General features: G+C 39.3%; 1 protein-coding gene across 1 annotated transcript in view; it reads right to left on the bottom strand.

The window, feature by feature from the left end:
- alcama (activated leukocyte cell adhesion molecule a) overlaps positions 1-23,506 on the bottom strand; it is a 55,991-nt gene that overhangs the window by 30,513 nt on the left and 1,972 nt on the right. Inside the window, exon 2 of the mRNA XM_029519924.1 lies at positions 206-312. Within this exon, the coding sequence (XP_029375784.1) occupies positions 206-312 (107 nt within the window). The remainder of the gene's footprint in view (positions 1-205; positions 313-23,506) is intronic.

A 23,506-nucleotide genomic window follows, 5' to 3' on the forward strand; every position in this document is an offset into this window, starting at 1 on the left:
TTTACCTCTTCTGTAGTTTTCACAGTGCAACACAAAGAAGATAAAAATACAGACACCTGTTTGAAACTCTCTGCATCTTGCTTATATGAGCCAAGGGGCCGCAACAGAAACAAATGTGTTTCTTTCCCCTCTTCTTGGTCTGGAAAGTGTAAAATCACTTAAGTTCAAATTCTTCAAAGACAACAATTAGTCAGTATAGACTTACGTATTTCCACTTGATGAACATCAGATCATCTAGTTCCTGAACTTCGTCATTACACGGTATTAGAATAGTCTCCCCATACAAAGCAGTCACACTGTCTGCACCACGCTCTGTAACACAAAAAACAACAGTATTAAAATACACTATAGTTGCCACAAATTTTAAGGAGGAATTGACCTGAAAAATCAATAAAAATTTAAATACAAAAAAAAAAAAAAAAATGCTATAGTTACTGCCAGAAGTGCCACTTACAAAAGCAGTCCTCCTGAAAGCCTCAGGTTACTGTCCTGAGTTCCTGCCTGTGTGGAATGCTCATGAAGTGAGAGGCAAATAGATCAGTTTCTTGGCCTTTTGAAATCTCAGACACTCCAGTATAGTTGTGTTACAGTCTCGTGGTGTTATCATTAGAAAATCAGCAACAAATATTAAGTGCTGGTAGCAGATAGTATGGTTCTTATCCCCACAGCAACAAGAATCTGGGTCGGATTCCTTGGCCTGGAGTCTTTCTGTGTGAAGTTAGCATGTTCACTGGGGGTTCGTGGGTTTCCTCCAGGTACTCTGGTGTCTTGCCACAGTTTAAAGACATGCAGGTTCAGGTTAATTGGTGACTATAAATTGACTGTAATGTGAGTGCAAATTATTTTTTGCCTGCAATTGGCTGGTGACCTGACCCTGATGAAACCCACCCTATACCAATATCAGCTGGGATCAGCACCAGCACCGCCTACAACCCTAATGGATAATCATTATAGAAAATGAGATGAGATTAAGTGCCATTTTGACTTGTCATTATTGTTTGAATCTCTAAAACAACAGATCAATTGTGGGAACTTTGGATAACACAAAGCTTGAATCCAGGAAAAGATTTTTGCATCAACCCAGTTTTATTTGTTATTTATTTATTTGTATATTTCAAATTAATTGTGCAGAAAGCATCTTTCAAATTAAAACAACCATGTGTACAATGTATATGACTACTTAAATTTTTGTGAAGAAGATGTAAAATAAAAAAAAAAAATGTTTACATGTTTTCTCTGATGGAAAAACAGCTTTAAAGACAGCTAAAATTAATATCCAGGAAGATTCAGCTTTGATCAGGAAGTTAACAGACTGTCTCAGTAAATTTGAGCTGGTTGGCAAATTATTACGATCTGGGAGCAGACAGCTGAGCAGACAGCAGAAAGACAACTTCTCTAAATTTTGAGGTGTGAGATGGTTTGGTTTGTTTCCACTTGGTTTATTTACACTGGATACTGCATTTAATCAACAGTGATAGTTTGACTAACCTAAACACATGAGTGATTTCATACAGAGACTGTGCACTTTCGCAATCATTTAGTATACAGTAAAAAGGATTACATTATTGCTGTCTAGTAAAAAAAAATAATATTCGTCTAACCCTAGTGATACAATATATTTTATTTACAGCTTAATTTCATGCTAATACAAATTACAAGTGACTTTAACTCAACCGCAGGATGTGTGTTTTAGGTTTTTTTCGGCCATTGAAAAGGTTAGTGACGTTTCACAGTTTCAAATGCAGTGTATACGTAAACACAAAGACAGTCTGCTACAGTAAATAAGATCACAAAGAATCTAGGAAAAGATTTTTGGATAGACCTAGTTTTCAAATTAGAGCCTGTTTCTGCTGCAGCAGGTTAGCGTTGGCCAGCCAACTCTGACTGCCTGGTCTTCAAGGCCTCTCCTCCTCATCCTTACCTGTATCCACGTCTCACATCTTTAAAGCTATTTTTTCTGGTCAGCATCTTCTAAAAACATAGATCAGAGTTCTTTACCCTGTTAGTAGACCACTCTACCACACAGAAGCTTTTGGGCATTTGTTTGTGTTTGCTGGCACACAGAGCGTGACAAGAGACACTTTCACATGATACAAAGTCAATGGAGAGTAAGTGAGATATTAAAAAATGTACTTCATGGGTTCTCCAAGTCAAAAATAAAAATTCCATTCCATTTGCATTTTCATTTGCCACCCAGCATAAATAACAATTTTGTATGGAAAATCTGAGAGCCCAGTTTGGAAGATGAGTTAATATTGTAATTCAGCTCCACTGGCTGGAGCCCCTGGCCCAACTGTAAGTGGAAGATATGCAGTTGGCATGTCTTCCACTCATATAACAGTCTTCAGCTAGTGGAGATAAAAACACGTAGCCTTCCTTGGCCAAAATTAAAATGAACGCTGTAATCTTATTATTCCAGATATATTTGCTAACAAGGGGCAGCACGGTGGCATAGTGGTTGGTCAAGTGGTTGCTTGACTTCCCTCAAAAATAAATACTCCTTTTAGCATTCTACTTTGTACTATCTGAGAATTCAAATGCACCCCTACTCCGGAAAGACACAGTCAGCTTCCTTATAAAATGCTGTGCAAGAGATTGTGAGATTAACCACTTGGACCAAGGTCAGACAGGCAACATTTGGAAAGAAAATAACTTCAATCATGGGTGTCAATATAAATATGGAGTTTAACAGGGTTATTGAATCAATCAAATAAAAATATACTCTTATTTTTCATTCTGGATTCGTTTTCGTCCCTTGTGATGTTATAGTTTTCACCCAGAAGAAAGCCAAGTTAAAATTTAAGGGATTTTGGTACTCCCACAGGTAAATGAAAGACACACTGTCAGCACATTAAAAGGCTAATCCTGGGCCATACAGTTGTTCCTGGTTGAATTTGGTCGTATTCACGGATGATTCTCACATGATTCACGCGTGATTCATGTGTCTTTTTAGAGGAGGAGTAATTGTTTTCATTAGATGCTGCCATGTGCCCAAACAGCCACTAGGGGCATTGGTGAGTAGGTAGATGCCACCATAAAACAGCAGCAGGGACCAGTGAACATGAACTTGGGGGAGGAGGCAAAGTTAATCTGGAAGTAAGTGGCAAAGGAGTCTCTGTCTCTCCCAGTTCCTCTCCTCTCTCTCCCTGTCCTCATCCTGCAGGTGACTCATCGCCATCTCATGTTCCTGCAACACCTGCTGGTCCCATATTTCATTAATTCTGTATTACAGCTCAACTCCATGAACTTCATGCAGCAACATGTTCCTGCCTACACCCCCCCCCCCCCCCCCCCCCCCCCCCTTCAATGCCTATCTCACTCTCTCTCTCTCTCTCTCTCTCTCCCACTCTCAACCCAACCAGTCGAGGCAGATGGCCACCCCCCCGAGTCTGGTTCTGCTCGAGGTTTCTGCCTCTTAAAGGAAGTTTTTCCTTGCCACTGTTGCCAAGTGCTCGCTTATCGGGGGATCTGTTGGGTCTCTTAAAATAAATTTATAAAGAGTTTGGTCTAGACCTGCTCTATATGTGAAGTGCCTTAATGTAACTTTGTTATGATTTGGCTTGAATAAATCAACTCTGATGCTGATCCACTCCTAAGTTATCATGAAGTCAAGTCTTTTATTGAGCAGCAAAGAAAGTTTAGTAATTTGAAGAAACACAATGTAGAAAAAGATGTTTATTTTGTATTTTATTGGGGGCTATTGTACTGTATTTTTACTTCATAATTTTTGTCATCTAATATTTTTTAGGAGCTAATATATAAAATGTATAAAATAAATTAAACTGCCAAATATATAATAAATCTCAGATGAAGAGGAGTACTAACTAAACATAAGGAAGGTGTGGCAGGTTTTTCTTAGTGTATGTGTGTGAGTGTGTGTGTTTGTGAATTACAATGGACAGGGAGAAATTTTCTTGAGGAATGTAACAAGTAGGACAGGAGAGTCGCAGAAAACTTGTTGGCCCATGCATTGCCTCAGCTGGCCAAAAGTGGAATTGTCCCAAAATCTTTTGAACTGGATTTCAGTACTATCCTTCCACCTAGTGGCTACAGTTATGACGTACATTTCACACAAAGCATGAATCTCACACTGCACGATTGAAGTGACCATTTTTAACCAGTACCATCTGTATCCAGTACCCCCTCATCCCACTGTAAAACTACAAGTCAAGATTACTCAAAGCCCAAGGCGTAAGGCCAAGATGTTAGGGTTACTGGCAGTAATGGGTCGGCTTGCTGGCACTTGGTTTATGGCATTTGTCAATATCACTGACTAACAACATCTGTAACAATCTGCAGTAACGTTAAAGGGAATACACTTGAAACAAACTGTCAATGTGTCCCTCCATCTATTTAATTCAAAACTCTACTGTGAAGAGATACTATTTCATGAGCACACTGAAAACCTGTCCCAGTCACCACACAGACTTTAAATGCAGTCCTAAAATGCATGCAGGGCGGGATTGTAATTTTTTCCCCTTCTTTCAGCTTTTTACCTATTTGGGTTTGCCATAGCAGGTAAGCTCTGTGACTTGCATTGCATTTTTACACTTTTTGTTGCAACCCTCCCCATTTCTCTGAACTTGGAACCGGCACAAGCCTACAACTGATTTACTTTGTGGCTGGGATTTGAACCCAGGGCAGCATGCAGCATGCAGCTCTACTTCTGAGCTATGTTTGAGTTTTTCTGAATTTGAAAAAATAAATAAATGAAATAACCATTAAAAACCCAAACCCATTAAATCCTCGCCAGCTTTAGATATCTTTCCGATATGTGGTTAAATTTTCTCATATTAAGAATTGCAAGTTATATTTGTTTCTATTTTTATGCATTTTACAGAGATCACAGGATACCACAGGATATTAGCACATTTCTTTTTGTTTTTTTTGAAAGAAAAAGCAAACATAGCAGAGGTGGGGGTGTGGCCTTTGCTATGACACCTCTAAAAATAGTTTTTTTAAACAAGCACAGTGCAGCAGAAACTCTGCAGAAACAGCAGAAAGATAGCATGACTTTTCCTTTGCAGCTGAAACTGAAGTGGAGGGACAACACCAGTGTAGATGTCTGTCATGTCTGGTAAGTCCCGATAAATTCTTCTGAAGTTTAAAATAACGACCTATGGCCACTTGCCAGTCCTGACACAGAAAGCTTTCATTTAGGCAGACATCTACTTTGTCTTTCTCACATACACATGAATAAAGCAGTGTGAGCAATGTCTTGGACCTTGAAGTACTGTCCTGGATATACTGGAGCAGGTTGTAAACCACTGCACACTATATGTGGGCCTATTAACTAAACATCCCAAACCTCAATGCCATCTACCAAAGACAGACCAATTTCAAAAGCTATAAAGACTATTCTCCTGTTTCATACGATTCTGATTTGTTGATTTTTTTGTGAAAAACTGCACACAAAACCTTTCAAATAGCCTAACCCTGGCTATATCATGTGCTCATATGGAAAGCACTGGCACTCAATATCATAAACTCACGTCATCAAAGCTGGAGCCCAACTAGAATCAAATTCCCCAGGTGCAAACAAAAACAGTCAAAATTGTTCACATATCAGAACCTTAGGACAGATAGATAAAAGGATAATGGGTCAGTTCATGTGCTTTGGAACAATGGCTCCACAAAGACCTGAGGATAGGAGGAGTAAGAAGGTGGAATAACAAGATTAAGGGCAAAGGAAAAGAGACAAATGGTTTCTGATGAGATTTGTGGAACTCATGTCGAACATGTCCTTGTCCATGGGATGCCAATGACAAAAGCTAAGAGTGCATCCAAATCTGAGCTGCTTCACAGTTCACTCTATAATACGGACCTTCAGAGAGGAATCTAACCAGCTAATTTACATACCGCTCTCTTCTGTGATATGGCAGTTCACTTTTCAGGGAAAACATAAGAACAGAAAAGTATTTTTGAATCACTTTGACATCAGATTTCCTTCATTCTTTTTCGACCGTTTATCCATTTCCAGGTTGTGGAGGGTGCTAGCCAATCTCAGGTCAGTTTGGGTGATCGTGGGGTACACTCTGGACAGGTCGCCAGTCCACTCACACTCAGACTTAGGGGCAATTTAGTCACCAATTAACCTTACCTTCGGATGGTGGGAGGAAACTGGAGCAACCAGAGGAAATCCATCCAGGAACAGGGAGAACATGGAAATGCCACACAAAAAGGCTCCAGACCCGGGAACTGAACCTTCTTGTAGTGAGGCAACAGCGCTTTCTACAATGACCCAGATGCCTTCAAACAATTAAAAAGTCGTGCTCCCAGTAAGGATTAAGTTATTTTAGACTGTAATTCCAACTATCACCACTTCTGACACCACTCCCAATCTATATATTACACTAATGTATAAAGCTGGGCTATAGATTGATTTTATCGATTAATTTGAATTTGTAGTTGTTTAGGCCTTTTTTTTTTTTTTTTTTAATTAAAATAATTTTTCTCTTGGGCAGCATGGCACCGTAGTGGTTAGCACTGTCGCCCTACAATAAGAATTTTGTGGGTTTGATTCCTGGCCCGGGTCTTTTCTGTGCAGAGTTTGCACGTTCCTCCTGTGTCTGCGTGCGTTTACTCTGGGTACTCCGGTTTTGTCCCGCCATCCAAAGACAGGCATGTTTAGGTTAACTGGTGATTCTAAATTGTCCGTATGTCTATATGTCCGTAATTGTCTGTATGCGAGCCTGAATGGTTGTTTGTCTCTGTGTGTTGGCTCTGTGATGGACTGGCGACCAATCCAGGGTGTACCCCACCCTTCGCCCCGAGAGTTGGCTGAGAATGGCTATAGCACCCCGACTACCCAGAAAGACCCTAGAAGATGGATGGACGGAATTTTTCTCTTTAACTTCCACCACTGACGCTTCTCTTGTGCTCCTGTATTTGCGAGAGGGCTGTTACGCAATGTGAGTTTCATATGCAAGGTGATGCTCAGTCAGGTCCACCATCTTGGAAAACGACATACAGCAGCTCCACTTGGACAGAAATGGGACCCAACTCAATCATAATTTGGAATAAATGCAAAACGAGAACTTTTGAAGAACTTTCGTTGCACTTAAACTGCAAGGAAAACCTTTGCTTTAATCCCAAAAGGGATAATCAAAACTAAATGAAAGCCTTGTTTAAGATAATTTCTTCATAATTTCTGGTTTATTTTTAAGAAAAAAAATAGACGTCAATCAAATTTGGTTTGAAAAAAGCCAACACCAAGCCTTACTAATGCATACAGAAACATTTGTTTTCCTTTGGGTAACATATTATATTTTACTTTCAAATTTTTACTCTGTTTTTTTTTTTGCTGATCAACTTATTGTATCTGCACACAAATTTCTAAATCTGATTCATAGCTCTTTATCAGATATGTTGCAACTCTTTTGCTCTGTTTATACACAATATCGACTGCATCATATTTGATAGACACATTTCAAATAATTGTTTGCTGCTTCCATCCAGCCAATCCGCTAGTTCTAATTTTACAATGGCTTTCTCAATGAGGGTTGCTAAATGAATAGTTTGGTCATGTGAGCCACAGCAGTAAGCCATACTGTTACCCTGTCATACTGACTCTAAAGAATAAGGAAATTGATCTTCCTTCAATGCACTGGTAATTCAGAAGAAGACAGGTAACATAACGTGAATATTATTACTTACGAAATGACCTTTGTCCGCTACTGTGTCCTTCTGCAATATGCTTTGTCCTCTTGATCTGCATTGAATAGTTACACATAATTTAATGGCTAATTTTCCTTCCAAGACGCTTTTTCTGTAATTTCAGAAAAACAACATTGGACTGAGCAAAAAAACATTGGCATTGTTTCTCTCTAGATCCCCCCAACATGTCTCTGGCTTGGTGAAAGAAGCAACTAAAGGAGAAACAGGTCCATTGCCTAAGCTGAAAAAGTATTGTGTAGGCTAACTATTGACTATGTAAATATGAACTTCATATACACATAACCATTGAAAGTTGGGAGCAAAACAGACTTTTCTCTGTCTCTATTCACTAGTCTTGAGTTAAAATGGATACAATAGGTCACAGAGGTCAAACTAACTTTTCCCACAGCCCATTGTGGGTTAAAGTTGGGGGTTGAGAGGCTGGGGGCCTGGCTCTTTCTTACAGCTGCTATTGTCAATACTATGATACCTTATTGTTCACATGCATCTGCTGTGGAATGCAGACCACACTTCTGAGGTCTGAGGGAATCGGCTATTTATATTTCAGCCTTGATAGGGACAAGCAGAGACTGATGAAGAGATGCCCATGGGTTCTAGCAGAGCTGGAGCTGATTTGATCAAAAACTGACTGATGACTACATGCCCAATGTGGAAGTGATTCTGATGTGGGAGTGACCTTTATGAACTTAAGAGCGATATTATTGAACACTTTGATTAAAATTAGTCAGCTGATCAACTGATGGGACATGGGTCAGAGAAGAGTTCATTAAATATGCAAATTAAAATTAAAGGACAGATCCAGGATGTCATGTGACTTTACTTTTGCGAAAGCTATTTGTTTTTCTGTTTTGGGCTTGGTTTTTTTTCCTCAGGGAATAGTGCTTCAAAATCATAAAGATTCATGGTTCATTCTTTATGAGTTTGTGTAACTTAGTGCTGATCAAGATATGATGCAAGAAATATTTTGTGCTCCACCTTGTCCCCCCTGCTTTTTTCTGTCATTGTCTCTTTAAAGGGAAGAGATAACACTAAGCAGCTTTATTTCTTTTTTTTTTTGCAGGACAACTACTGAAGTGCAACACATACTTCCCATGGGCATCCAGGTTAGCTGCAACTTGGGCTCTACATGCCCCGATATGTGTTGCCCTGGAGATTTGAGGCTAATTCACTCTGTATGGGAAAATGTCCTCTGCTGCCTCAGAGGCTGCAGGCACCAGCATGTCTGGAGATAACATAATGCTAATCAGCATAAGCAGGAGCTAACACAAGTGTCTCTTGTTAAAGAACTAAACCAGTGTGGCAAACACAATGGGCGCTGTGACAAGTGACAAGTCACGAAGGAGCAAGGGAAAAATCTTCACATTCAGCAGATGCTCTGTTGGTGGGCATGCCTAAGGCATGCACTTTCCAGCTGGGGTAAGTGAATACCACAAGAGCAGAGTAAGCAGATGTCAATTACCAAAAACACACAGAGACAACCTGTCACAGCTTTCCATGTTCATCTGAGTGGATATTAATGGACGAAACCTGTGAAGTGATAAGCTCCAGTAAATGGATAAAAAAACCTTCATCAGCAGCTGAATGTTTGGGTGCTCCTTGCTTAACTGACATGGAGCAAAGAGACATTACACAGAGATGTGAATGGGTACTTTATCATGACTAGGTCTGAGGATGGTTATCTAGAAACTACAAATCCACCCTCTTTAGAGTCACATCACCCAATGGAAAGAGGCCTATGTTCACCTTATCTTGGAACTATGTAGATATCAAAAGGATTAAAACATTAACTAGCAAAAAACGCGGAGAAGAGTTTCTAAAAAGAGTTGAATGTGTGTAAAAAGGCAGTTTGTAACTGCATGTTTCTTTCTTATTTTCATCACTGTATCATTTACATGGTTTTATAAAAACAAACTTGCTATTCAAAGACAAGTTGAAAACAACGGGTGACATTATATTCATTCCACAAACTATTACTGTCAATTGGAGTTTCAACTGAGAATTTGACGTTGTGCCTTTTGAAACAGTATGCCAAAACAACGTTGAAACCTGAAACAGCAAAATATCTATTTTTAAATTCGGCAGCATTGTATCTCATCAATTTTGCCAAATTAAAAAACAAAAACAAAAAAAAAAAAAAAACACAATAAGAATTCAAAAGTTGAAAGATGCAGAAAAAAAGTCAAAGATTTTACTTTACACATCAAATAGCACTTGAATTTCAGGTGGAGAGCAAAGACTCATCAGGGATTAAGGGTTTTACATACCTGATTAGAGTGTATAGATAACATAGAGAGAGAAAACAATTTTCACATACAGGTCAAATTTGTACATCCTTAATTAAGTAAATACCAGCAGGATGTAGTCTTTGATTATACATGCACACGTGTTTCAGTCTCTAGTGGGACACAGGTCAAACAAAAGCTTTTGTTTGAAAAGCTGAAAAGGGGGAAGAGGTTTTCAAACCTGTATAAAAGTAAGCACAGTAGTGGCATGAATGGCTTCTATACACTGGATTTACTTGCATGGATGGAATGTTGTAGTGTATGTTTTTCAGGTTTAAGATTCAATGAGCTAAGAATGAAACTAAACAGGAAATCAGCAGCTATACTAACAGAAATCCACTGAAAAAGCTATATCCTCAAGGTGACAGCACCAATTTGAAAAATGCTTCACAGCTTTTTATAACCCAAACGTTTCAAATCTGCCCCACTTTATGGAGTTGAAACATAGTTGTTGGATGTACGTTAGCCTTGGTAAGCTTCAGCTCCTGCAGTTAGCCTTGCCAATTCAGCAACTTTAAATTAGAGTTAAAAAGAATTAATTCGCATAGCTTTATTAACTTTTTATTAGCTTCATAAAATTTAATATTACACCCCGTGTGTTACAAAATATTCTAATAAAAGCTTGGCATGAGAAGAGTATCTAGTGAGGGCTAATTGCTCATTATTTATTTTTCCTTTTTGTTAGGAATATACATTCACACAACAATGAGAAATTACAAATCTTTGGATGCAAATAACTTCTTTTGTAAGAGAATAGATCCAAGTTGTGTTCCACCATAAATCAGCCAGCTCTGACTAGCCAGTCTTCAAGGATGATGTGTAGCCGACGATGGCACCCCTAGTCTTACTGCCTGTATCCTCTTCTCTCATCTTAAAGGCAAATTTTTTCTGTTCAGCAGCTTATAAAAACTTAGATTATACTAACAGGGTTCTTTACCCCGTTAGTAGACCACCACCCTAACACGCACCAGCTTTGGGCATTTCTCTGTGTTTGCTGGGGCACAGAGAGTGACAAGAGACACCTTCGCACAATACGAAGTGGGTGGAGAGCTCTTGATTGCTTTCCCCTCTGGTGTGGGCAGGGCTTAAATGTGTTCTGTCTCTATCTTCCTGCTGTTATGTCTGCCATCTCCTTCTTCTTCCTTTGCATCCATGACGTCTAGTGTATGTGTGTCCATTGCAAAGTGGTCAATAAGACTAGAAAAGCTCTATATACGTGTAGTTCATGTACCATTTATTCCAGAAGAATATCAGGGTATTTTTGGTTTAAGTAAAAACAAACAAACATTCATGTTATTTACATGTAGTAGTATCAGTGCTGAATGTTTAATTGCATTTGCAATAATACTGCAATATGATAAAATGCAATTTTCTAATCTTTTCTTTGATTTTCTAATGCAACGTGTGTGATTATAATGTGGCCACGTAAAAAAATAAAAAAATGTTTAGTGACACGCGTGAGAGAGAGCGCAAGAGCAGAAATTTTTATACTGTACCTTAGCCTTTTGCGCAATGGTCTCTGGTTCGATGGAACCATCAGAAACTGACTTAACTGAGAGTTTGATCTCGATGAGGAACAGCCCATTCAGCAGTGTGGAATTATTTCAGCTTTAAAAAGGAAGATGCTGCGCAGCGTTGTCGTGCTGCAACAGAACAAACCTCTTCCAGCACTTAAAAACCACCACAAAGACATTTACGACAGCCAAGCACCAGTGTGCCACACACACTAAACCCAAGGCAGACATCATTCCCCGACATGTTTGAAAGAGGCGCTCTGTATGAGCATAGTCCTAAATGGCACGGGGATGTTACTCAGGCAATAACTGAGTTCATTGCTTAAGATATGGTGCCTCTCAGCATGGTGACCAATCCTGGGTGCACAGCATTGATAAATACGTTTGATAAATGGTACAGTATGTGTATTTATCCATCTTTTTATTATAACTTTATTTACTTTGGTTTTCCAAAATACTTTCAAAGTAGTAGAGGCAAATTGTGTGTTTCAGTTTGTGTGAAATGTTACTGTCTTCGGAGCAGTAAGATAGATGTCATTTAAAAATATCTTCATTTTGCAGAATGTTTAAAAAGTGCATACTTTTAAACAGTACCTTCTTTTCTTTCAAATGCATAGAGGCAAAGCCAAAGATGTGTTGCTCTTATGCTTCTGTAATGAGCAGTTAAATAAACATGTTATTTATTTCAACCCTTGCATCTTATTGTGATATTTGACCTAACAAAGACACCCGGCCTGTTGGAAAGAAGATTCTACACTAAATGTATCTAATATTTTGTTGGCTATATTAAAATAATTAATGACGTCTTGTTGAAAGAAAAATTTTATCCAATTTGTCACATAGTTTGTAAAGAAACGGGGGGCTGCAGGGCTGAAAAAAGTTTGCCAGAGCCCTGTGTGTTATCTACATCTCCAGGTGAACAGCTGGTAATGTAGATAAGTTATATGCCTTATAACCATATACCATATACCATTACTAACCCAGCACAACTTGGTTTATTGACCCTAAGTCACCAAAAGAATTTTTGTCTAAACAAAATCTACAGTTTTTTTGAAGGTTTACAGTCCAACACTCCAGATTTCATACTGTGCGTGGGTTGTTTCCACTTTGGTGTCGCCACATGCTTGTTCCCAATAATAATGGATTCATTAAGCCCCATGAAAAATAGATGAAGTCCATGGATCCTTTTCCAAATAAGGATGTCACAGGAAGTGACAAAGACATATAGTCTTTGTTGTTCAAGGGGATAGTTGGAATAAAGAAACATGAACATAATAGTTGAACTAAATGGCCACAGTAGAACAAATGTTAGAGAGGTGTATTCTGCTTGCCAAGACACAGGCAGTGAGACAGTCTTGGAGGCAGCTGGAAGGGAGCCAATGCCTTTGTGGCCTCAGGTTAGCATAATTAGCGGCTGTATATGTAAGCAAATTGCACAGGAAAGTCAAGCAATCGCTGAATCATCACAGTGTAGTTATGTGAGTTGCCTGATAAATGAGGGAAGAGCTTTCCTTTCTCTTACAGCCTCTTCTTTTACCTGGGTGGCCACAGCGGCTTGCAGTAAAGCTGTACTACTAATTTCAGTATCAGCTACTTAATACAAATATACTCCCATGAAACTGAAATCTCACCCTGCTTTCTTATGTGTGGTCCAAATGTTTGTTAAAAAAACAAACAAAAAAAAAAACACTGTACAAGCTTGAGGCAATTCACTTCAAAGATAAAGAAAACTAGCTGACTCATGAGCTGCTGCTACTGGGCTAAATCGGTAGCCCAGAATGAAACAGGAGTTGGATAGAAAAAAGCCAGTTGGATGATGATGGGCATCTGTCTTGTTATTTGGAGATCACCCTGGTATTTCCTCAATAAGGCTGCAGAGACAAAGCTTCCACGGTTCCTACCCAATCCTAAAATTACAATTAAACCCTCATACCACAGGCTTCGGAGAGAGCGTTGGAGCACACCTACCCTGGTCTCCATTTGGCTTGTAGCAGGACAGTTTTCTATAACTTTACCTGAATACAATTTCACTAAGTCATAGATCTGAAGACACATAGTTTGACAGACAAACTTGGGGGTGATAGAACACATTTCCTGCTCATATGATGAACATACCCCAGAGATGACTTGTGTTGTTAAAACTATGAGTCATTAGGAAAGCTGAAATTTATCTAAATTTATCTAACCCTAGCTGTAGTTCTGAAGGTGTGGTGTGCACAGGTGAGTTTGAGCACAGCTAATGATCTGTAATACATACTGTCACAGGCAACATCTAGAAAATATGATTTCTCCCTCATATCGCTGTGTTGGGTAGATTTTTCAGACTCTAATAGAAATGTAGATGATTCCATCTGTACGCACAGTGATTGTCCCAAATAAATCAAATGTAAATATGTGGGGAAAATTAGTGGGACTTTAATAAACTCACCTATCTATATGCTGTCTCATCAGCTACCTCAACCGTCTAAAGCTAAACCTCTTGCTGCAAAAACATCTTGTGAAGCCTCATTTTATGCCTAGTGCTAACTCTTTTCGTGTTTTCTGGGATTTGAAACACTACTGAGACTTTTGAAATGCCATCAAAATTGATGATTAAAATTTGTCCAGTTTTAGACCTGAACAAAGGTCAATATACTTACATAAAAGCCCCATTTACAGAACATTGTGAAGGCACATGGGCATCACTGTCTGTAATCTCATTTGAGAGGAAAAGCTCCTCTGAAGTGTCTGGTTTGCCCTTAGAAAGAGAGTAACAGCAGCAGGGTCTTGCAGGTGCACACCGTACATAAGCTGGAACACTGGCATGCCATGTCTGGCAGTGGTCACTTTCCATCAGTGCCTTCCAGCAAAATACTGAATGCTTAACAGATCCTGAGCTGCTATTCCCTGCCTGACCCTAAAGACAAATAATTTAAGGGTGTGTGAGGTAGGAAGTTGAAGAATTTGTATTTTGGGAAAAATTGGCTTCCTCAACATGTAACCACCATTGTTGTCATGGCTACAATAACAGTGTAGTTAATTGTGCGTAATAGTCATATGAAACACCATAAACTTTCACTTTCACTCAAACACCAGTCTCCTGTGTAATATTGCTGTGTTTTGTTTGGGGTATTGTGTACTGTTTCTCTGAAAATGACATCACTGCAAAATTGCCTTTGCTTTTGTCAATCCAACCAATAGATGTCACCTAAAGCAAAACCTAACTATGTATCAAAATAACCTGCCACACAGATGACTGGTTCATCTTGTTTCTCCTTGTGTTTCGCTTGTAATAATAACTTGATCTGAGCCCATTGTTATGGATTCCTTTGTATGAAGTGACTTTGTATAACAAACAATGATTCACAATGTAAATGTTTATAATTCTACAACAAAAGTTTAACATTTTCTAACAAGTCCAACATTTTTTTCTGTAAATGTAGCTGTATGACTTTTTTTTTAATTAAGTGATGCAATACAGGGCAGAACAGGTGAGAGACATGACAAAGGTATCCAGTTAATACAGTGAAAACAGGACAAACAAAAACAAAACACAAAACAGAGACAAGCAGAAACTTGTAGTTTATTTTCACATTATATGTTGAAGGTGTTGAAGGGCAGTGTGAATGTGTGTGTGTGTGCGTGTATGCATTGTTTTGTAACACCTCACTCAGCTGCCCCCAGACCCTGGGGAGGGAGCCAGTTTACTGGGGTGGCCTCCCGCTTTCACCCATCATAAACAACCCCCAGGCCCAATTGGAGGAGGAGGAATTTACCTTTTTTTGCTCAATCAATTAGTTTTAGGAAGGGGGGAACACCTCACTCAGTTGCCCCCAAACCCTGGGGATGGAGCTGGCAGACATATACACATACATACATACATACAAAAAAAATATTTAAAAGTTTTAAAGCAATTGTGGTGTTGCTGGGGGTGTAGTGTATTCTCTGCTATACGTGTGTAATCAAAAATTTGTATATGTAGATGTAGTATTTGTAGTAATGATAATGATAACGGTATAATTAGTAATAATTACTGCAACAGCACTGCAATAATAATAGTATATAAATAATAATAATAGCTTAAGTATATAATGGTTGTAAACATATTATAAGTAAATAATTTGTCGGGGCAGTGTTATTATTATCATTACAATGCCATTTTCAACACCATCAACATGTAGCTGGATGACTTTAAAACCAACTCAGTGATACTGCAGAAGAGAGAGGGAAAGTTAAGAAGCAAAGAACGCTATGAAAAAAGGCAGAGGTAATAAATTCAAAGTAATTTTTTGGGGAAAAAAGATGAGCCAAATATTGATGCATGCTGAAACCATGGAAAGTAATACATATAGCATAATCGTAAAAACACAGTGCTACAACTCTAGCCAATTAATCAAATGGAGTAACTCCAACTAAGAATTGTATGAACAGAATCTTGAATGTAGGGCATTCTGGCTTTCCAATTCAGATACAGATCTGCATGCTTCACCCAACATTATCCCCTATTCTTTCTGCCTTATTTCTCACAAAGACCTACCATGAGGTGGACATATTTTCTTCAATGAGAATCATTTGACCAAGAAAACTCTTGGCATTGTAATGTAAAAGGTTGTGCTCTAGAGTAAGACAGTTTTCTCCTTGTGTTTCATTTCAAAGGGCTCGTTAACTTTTTACTAAAGAGGAATGCTTCCAAAGATAATTCAGTGGTCCTTGAGTCCTTATTTTACCAAGACAAGCACTAAATTTCACATTTATTATTTCAAGATGATCCATGATTCTAATATTAATACTCAGCCAAAAAAACCTACAAAGCCAATGATAGAATCCACTACGTTCCTATCAACATTTCACACACAATTTCAGAGCTGCATATTCAGTTTAATTCATTCATTCAAAATACACACAACTAAAAAGTGACAGCATTAGCCACTAACTCAGGCCTCAGGAAACCGACTATAACTTCAAGACATAAACAAACCACAATAGTTATATTAAAATTGGAAAATGAAAGGTTGAAATTATAATTAAGATATATCTAATATATCCCAACTTTTGTCAGTCCCTGAACTGTTCCACTGACACGGTTCCACTTTTCTGCTTTCTTTCAACACGTCTACATGTCATCAGAGATCAGATCACTTCAAATCTTCTCTTTGATGCTTTACACATGCTGATATTAATGTCCTACTGCGTAGTAATGGCATTCAGCAAAGCATAAACACAGTGATAATCCTGTACCTATACTATAAACTATGGAAACATGAGGATAAGATTGTGCAGCATTCCAGTTTCACAGCACTGAAATCTGAGCAGTTCAACAGCATCATGTGAAGTATCATGTACTACTAACTGCTTCACCAGTAGAGATTTGGCTGTCAGCTTCCTGAGCCATCAACAACAAGCTTCAGCTACATTACCAGCACAAGCAGTGCACTGGTGGGATAGCAGCAAAACACAACTGTGCAGGCAGGACAATATTGCAAAGACATCAAAAAATTCATGCAATGCTTTGAATGAATTTGTGAATTCTACTATATGATGCCTTTTCTGCATATTTTTAGGAGCTTTCCATTTTAAATTCACTTAAAATTTTTTATAAATATGTTTATTGCTAAATACTGACTATGTGCTGGGAACTACGGGAGGCCGACAACCATCTCCAAGGCTGATAAGAGTTGAGCCGAGAACAAAGGATCAAAGGATTCTTTGAAAATTGCACCCAAGTGCTCAGCAGGTAAGGGTTTGACTTAGCCCAGGTTGGGCAGGCACAGGGGCCCGCATTGGTCAGGTGCCCCATAAACTCTTGTCACGGGACTGCCAAAACTCTGTTAAGACAAAAGGGAGAAGCAGCAGGGAATACTGGCTTTTTCCAAAGCAAGCTCAGTTTGTACACGTCAGGGTACCAACTCCTGCAGCTGAAAGGGAGCACCTTAAAGCATCACTTTCCCCTCTTTGCTCAAGCAACCTTCTGGAACTTGTCGTGAGAGGAGGACCTTTTCCTCACCTGTCTAATTGGATTACTTTTTTTGTACTCTTTTTGGTGGTATGCCGGTACTCTAATTCATACAAAATGTGTAACACAAACCTATGTCATGTAGAAAAATAGTGTACAGTGACATCCAGCTGCTTTTAAGGTTGATCAAGACCGTTCCGCAGGAATGATGTACAATAACCCATTGTTATAAATGCTGCAGAAATATACAGGTCTGGGTGCTCATCTCAAAAAAGACCTGCTACAATCTTGTTTACAAGCTTTGCAACTAACAACAAAAATAACAACTATGTCCAGCTGGCAGATAGTGTTTTCACACTGCTCCACTGTAATATATTGTCTACTGCTTGAGGTTCATGGGGAGCTGCTGGAGCCAGTTCCTGCCACCATGTACAGGTTGCCAGTCTACCAACGCATGGATACATACAAACAACAATTCACAGCCAGACCTATTGGCACTTAAGAGTCATCAATCAACCTAGACATGGCTTTTAGCTTTAAGAGGGAAGACTACCCAGACAGGTTAAGTCCATGCAGGCATGGGGAGGGCATACAAACTACACACAGGGCCCCAGACTCAGGAATCAAAGCCATGACCTTCTAGCTGTGAAGCAACAGCACTAACCACTATTCCGCCATGCTGCCCACTGTAACACATGTATGATATACATTTTTGCGGTACGCGTGTTACATTTCCGATCATTTGTGGTGCTGATTGACTTTGTGTCACCTATCTATGTGTTTATCTCTGTGGTTGAAATCAATAAGTCACTTAAACTTATTGACTGTTGATTTTCACTCAACTCAGTTAGTTTAAGATTTGGTTTTTACTTGTTTTTCTCAATCACCGGCAGTTCCTTAGCTCTGCTAACTTAGCTTAGCAATTAGCAATGGCCTCTCACCCTCCTTCTCTCTCCCCTCTCTCCTTCTCCCCTTTTTTGCTCTCACTTTCTCCTGCTCCATGTGCCTCATGTTCAGTTATTCCTATGCCTCCTTTGTTGATAATGGTACATGTCTTAAATGCATGTTGCTTATAGATATAGAGGAGAGACTAAGTCCATGCAGGCATGGGGAGTGCCTATCTCACTCTCTCTCTCTCCCACTCTCAGGGTTAGGGTTAGGGTTAGGCAGATGGCCGCTCCCCCCCCCCCCGAGCCTGGTTCTGCTCGAGGTTTCTGCCTCTTAAAGGAAGTTTTTCCTTGCCACTATCAAGTGCTTGCTCATCAGGGGATCTGTTGGGTCTAGACCTGCTCTATATGTAAAGTGCCTTGATGTAACTTTGTTATGATTTGACGCTATACAAATAAATCTGATTTGATTAGATTTGATTTGACTAAGTGAGTTAGAGGCATAGCTAGTCCATTTTATGTTAGTGTAGCTAGCCGGTCTCCTGTAGTTGGTGCGTGCTAACCTAGAGCAGCTCTTAGAGATGCTCTTAGAGAAGCTCAGAGAGTTACCCCCCCAGCGGTTCCCGAGCAGACAGGATCTAGTCAGGGCGGCTGGCTGACTGTCTGAGACAAGAAACAGAACCGTTGGCAGCAGCCCCCCAATCACCACCAACTAGTTTATATTTCCAACAGCTTCTTCCCACTCCCACTTCCCACTGTGGAAGGTGCTGCTCTCATATCTAGGAATGTGACTGAATTTACTAGAAAGCTAAAATGGTAATATTAACAAGTCCAGACCAGGAGGCAGAGCTGCAGTTTTGGAATAATTTTTTACCTTTAAATCTCTCCAAGTTAGTTTCAATAGTTTCATCATCAAAACATCAGCTTGTCGGTTAGACCCGGTACCTACCAGGCTATTTTAAGATGTTTTTTCACTAATTAACATTTATGTGAGTTTATCGCTTGGTTATGTACCACAGCATTTCAAGACTGTCGTTTTGAAACTTGTCCTCAAAAAACCTTATCTTGGTCCAGATGTTTTAATTACAATTATGGTCTATAATTACTAATTATGGACCAATAATTGACCTCCCTTTCATCTTCAAAATTCTTGAAAAACCAGTTGCAAGCCAACTACGTGCACATCTGCATTGGAGTGGCTTGTTTGAAGAGTATCAGTCAGATTTTAAGGTGAATCATAGCACAGAAGCAGCACTGGTAAAACTTACCAACAACATTGTCATGACTTCAGACAGTGGATTGGCCTCTTAGAGCTTCATGCTGCTGTTGACACCAATGACTATACTATTTTATAACAAAGACTAAAGCATGAAATTGGGATCAAAGTAGCCACACTAAGCTGTTTTGAAACATATTTATCAGCTAGTTATCATTTTTACATCACATTTTAACATTTTAACTTTGACTCACTTGGACCAATCCTTTATACCCTTTATATTCTTCCCTTAGGGTAGCACAGCAACATAGCGCTGTTGCCCCAAAACAAGAAGGCCGTAGGTTTGGTGTCCGGGCCTGGGCCCTTTCCATGCAAAGTTTGCATGTTCTTCCTGTGCTTGTGTGAGTTTCCTCCCACCATCTAAAGGCACACATGTTTAGGTTGAATGGTGACTAAATTGCCTATAGGTATGAGCATTACTTTGGCCTCAAGTCCCACTCTTAGGAATCTTGGAATCACTTTTGATCAGGACATGTCCCTTGTCCCTCAAAAGACTCGAGAACAGCTTTCTTTCAATGATGCAATATTACAAAGATCAGAAACGTCCTGTCAACTAGAAATGAACTAGAAAAACAAATCATGTTAAAATTCAAGACAAATTCAAAAACCTTTCATCTAACATACAAAGATCCCAATGACCAAGCTCCATTGTATCTCCGAGAGCTCACAGTTTCTTATTGTCCCAGCAGGTCACTCTAACTCTCTCAAAAAATTTATGTTATTTTTAATTTTGGTTTTTTAGTTATGCTGCTTCAGACCTTGACTGCCGGGGTTGCACTGTGCACCTCTCTCTAGGTCTCTCTCTCTCTCTCTCCCCCACGCATGTACATTACAACATCACATGTCTCGAACTGTGTTTCTTCCAGTAGTATGCCTTTTGTATCTCTCTCACTGGCTCTACTTCTCTCTCTCTCTCTCAACCTAACCAGTCAAAGCAGATGGATCGCCTCTGTGAGCCTGGTTCTGCCTGAGGTTTGTGTCACTTAAAGGAAGTTTTTCTTTGCCACTTTCCTTGCTTACTCTTGGAGGGATATGTTGTGTCTCTTTAGCAACTCAGAGTTCGGTTTAGAGCTACTCTATGTTAAAACTGTCTTGATGTAACTATGTTATGATTTAATGCTACAAAAATTAATTTGATTTGATTTTGATTTCATTTCAGAAATTGCTAGTAGGCAAATGGGCCATGACAGTTAGATCACTTTATACTTGTAAATGCATCCAGTATGTCTGGTTAGTGGACTTACAACTCACCCATTTGTCCACTCAGGAGAGCATTTTGAGACCTGTTTCTTTCAACTTCCAACGCTATTCTGTGCAATTGTGTTTGCAGTTTGTAAATTTTGCTCATGAGGAGGGTAATATTGGCTCAAAGGCCCGATGCAAAAGTTTATAGTCTCCACAGAGGGGAAAGCTGCTGAATGCTTTTCTTACATACTTCCTCAGCTAAATGGTATTAGTGTTTTCTCCTCCTTGGTTCCTTTTAAGGGGCTTCAATTCCATCTAGCCAACTGAAATTTAAGGTTTTAATAATGACTACTTGTTATAGAAGTCCAGGCCCATTAAGAGGTGTTTGGCTGTTGATTTCTTATGTACCTACCTATGTTCCTATGTTCCTACCGGGAGGTTTTTTCACCACTCAGTTCAGCAGCAGCTAACACTCCACATCAGAGGCATCCACAGGAAACTTTTGTGTTTGCTCTCTAAGTTAAAGGTCTTTTCAGTCCTCGAGAATTACAGGCTCAAGTTCAATACAAAAAACAACTCAAAACGAATCAGATTGATGAGTGTCCCCTCAGGTGACACACTGTCTACTCCACTCTTTCCCATACATGTTGGCTAATGTATTAACAAACTTCAGAGTGAGCAGCCCACTGTAAATGCATTTAAATTATTTTTAATTTAAAGCTTCTCTAACAGAGTTTCTAGGTGGTGATAAATGCCTAGAGCTTCTTGGTAAGAACAAGTCTTTGCTCCACAAATGATAGACATTCTGATCACAGCACAGCACGCTCATTTCAAATGTAGCTGAGCCTCTCAGAACTATGCACACACACATGCAAAACACCAGCAAATAATTGACAAACATTTGAAAAAAAAAAAATCTTTCAAACAACTCATCCTAGACTTCCAATCATTATTACAGTTATAGCTATGCTGATGATAACTAGTTCCAGGAGAGAATATACTTAACTCTAATGTCAGGTCACATTTAGGTCACAGGTCAGTTTATCTCACAACTGAAATTGCTCAAACAGCTTTTGGCATGAAAAATATGGATGAGGCTATGAGCTCACCCCATAGCTGTTCATTCTAGGTTGACAAGTGCAAGAACAGAGAATATCAATATGAGATACAATCAGTCACATGGTACTCATGTTAGTCAGTCAGACCATGAGCTAGACAGAATCTAAAAATATGATCTACAAAATAAAAACAAATTATTATCAATACAGTTATCTTTAATTTCTTTGACTGCCTTTTTTTGCCTTTGAGCAGCAGTGCCAATTGGAGAGTACCGTCTTTTTCACATTGTCAGGCTAATTTAGGGAAAAAAGATTTAGGGGTCTGTGCTCTCCTTTCCAAACTTCCCCTTCAAATACCCCAGCTTGTGGCTTGCATGTCTATTTTAATTCTTTCTTCTCACATGTAAAAGCTGCCTGCTTACCTTCATCTTTTGATTTAGCCACACTTTGCTGGGCCTATTACATGACTTTCACAAAGATATTATTAAAAATTAACAACCTGACATGCACCACAAAGGGAAAACTGCAATGCTAATGGCGAGTCACACTCTACTGTTTGAGTGTGTGCGGGTGTGTGCGTGCGTGTACATGTGGATTTACCCATGATGTAATTTAGTTTCACTTTCAACAGATTGGCTCATTTCAGCTGTTGCTGCTACCTGTTGTTCTTGACATTTGGGCAAGATATGGTACATTTTTTTGTTTTCCCATTTATGAAACACATGATTCGGGAAACTCCACCGTCCTGACCAACACACCAGCTGTCTCTCTGTGAAGGTCCAGCATTAGATATGCTTCTCACAATGACAAAAGGGACTGGCAAGGCTAAACACCCAATGAATCATATTTATTCCACATGGTATGCTTCTGCTTTTCTTTTATTCAATAATTAACATTTGCTCTCTGCAACAATCAGGTTATCTTTGTTTGAGGCAGCATCCCAGGAGAATTTTACTATGATCATGTGAATCCCAAACTGTGGCAATAGGTTGCCCTTTTGTCATAAAATACTGGAGCCTGAGAAGGCTAAAAAAAAAAATCATAGCTGTGCAGAAACCTTAAAATTAAATTTGTAGCGCACATCTCCAAGATATCCAATCTACTTGCAGCCTGTGTCTAATTGTGTTTCAGATTTAATCATCAACATTTATTTTAAACATTTCTCATAAATGGGATAATATCCTTGTGACACCCCAAGCTGTCTCAGAGATGTCAGTGTTGTTGGAGGATAAACCCTATTCCACATTCCCAGGTGATTTCACCAGCAGTGTGTGGGAGATGGGCCTTTCTTAACCTATAGAGATCTCTGACCCCTTTCAAATGACAATAGCAAATTATAGGGTGGTTTGGGACATGCCTACAGCCCCAACCCCCAACTCCACCCTAATCCTCATATATCCACCTACCATTGCCCTGACAAAGGTATTTTCCCTCCAGACCAGTGGTTTTACATGTTTGGGCAAATTGAGCATTTCAAACCATCCTGTTCTGTCTCCCAAGGAATTTAAAGTGCATCTGCATACCACAACCATTTTTCTGTCTGGCATCTGATTATCAGCAGTATCACCCACTATCTTGTTAATTTAAGAGAGGACAGTTTGATTAGGGGAGTTCATTCAGTATTCAGTATCAGCTTTACTTACAGCATGACTGAAGTGAATTATAACCTGCACTGCAACAGGGCACTCAACACTT

The sequence above is a fragment of the Echeneis naucrates genome, chromosome 14, assembly GCF_900963305.1.
Source record: "Echeneis naucrates chromosome 14, fEcheNa1.1, whole genome shotgun sequence".
NCBI classification, from domain to species: Eukaryota; Metazoa; Chordata; class Actinopteri; order Carangiformes; family Echeneidae; genus Echeneis; species Echeneis naucrates.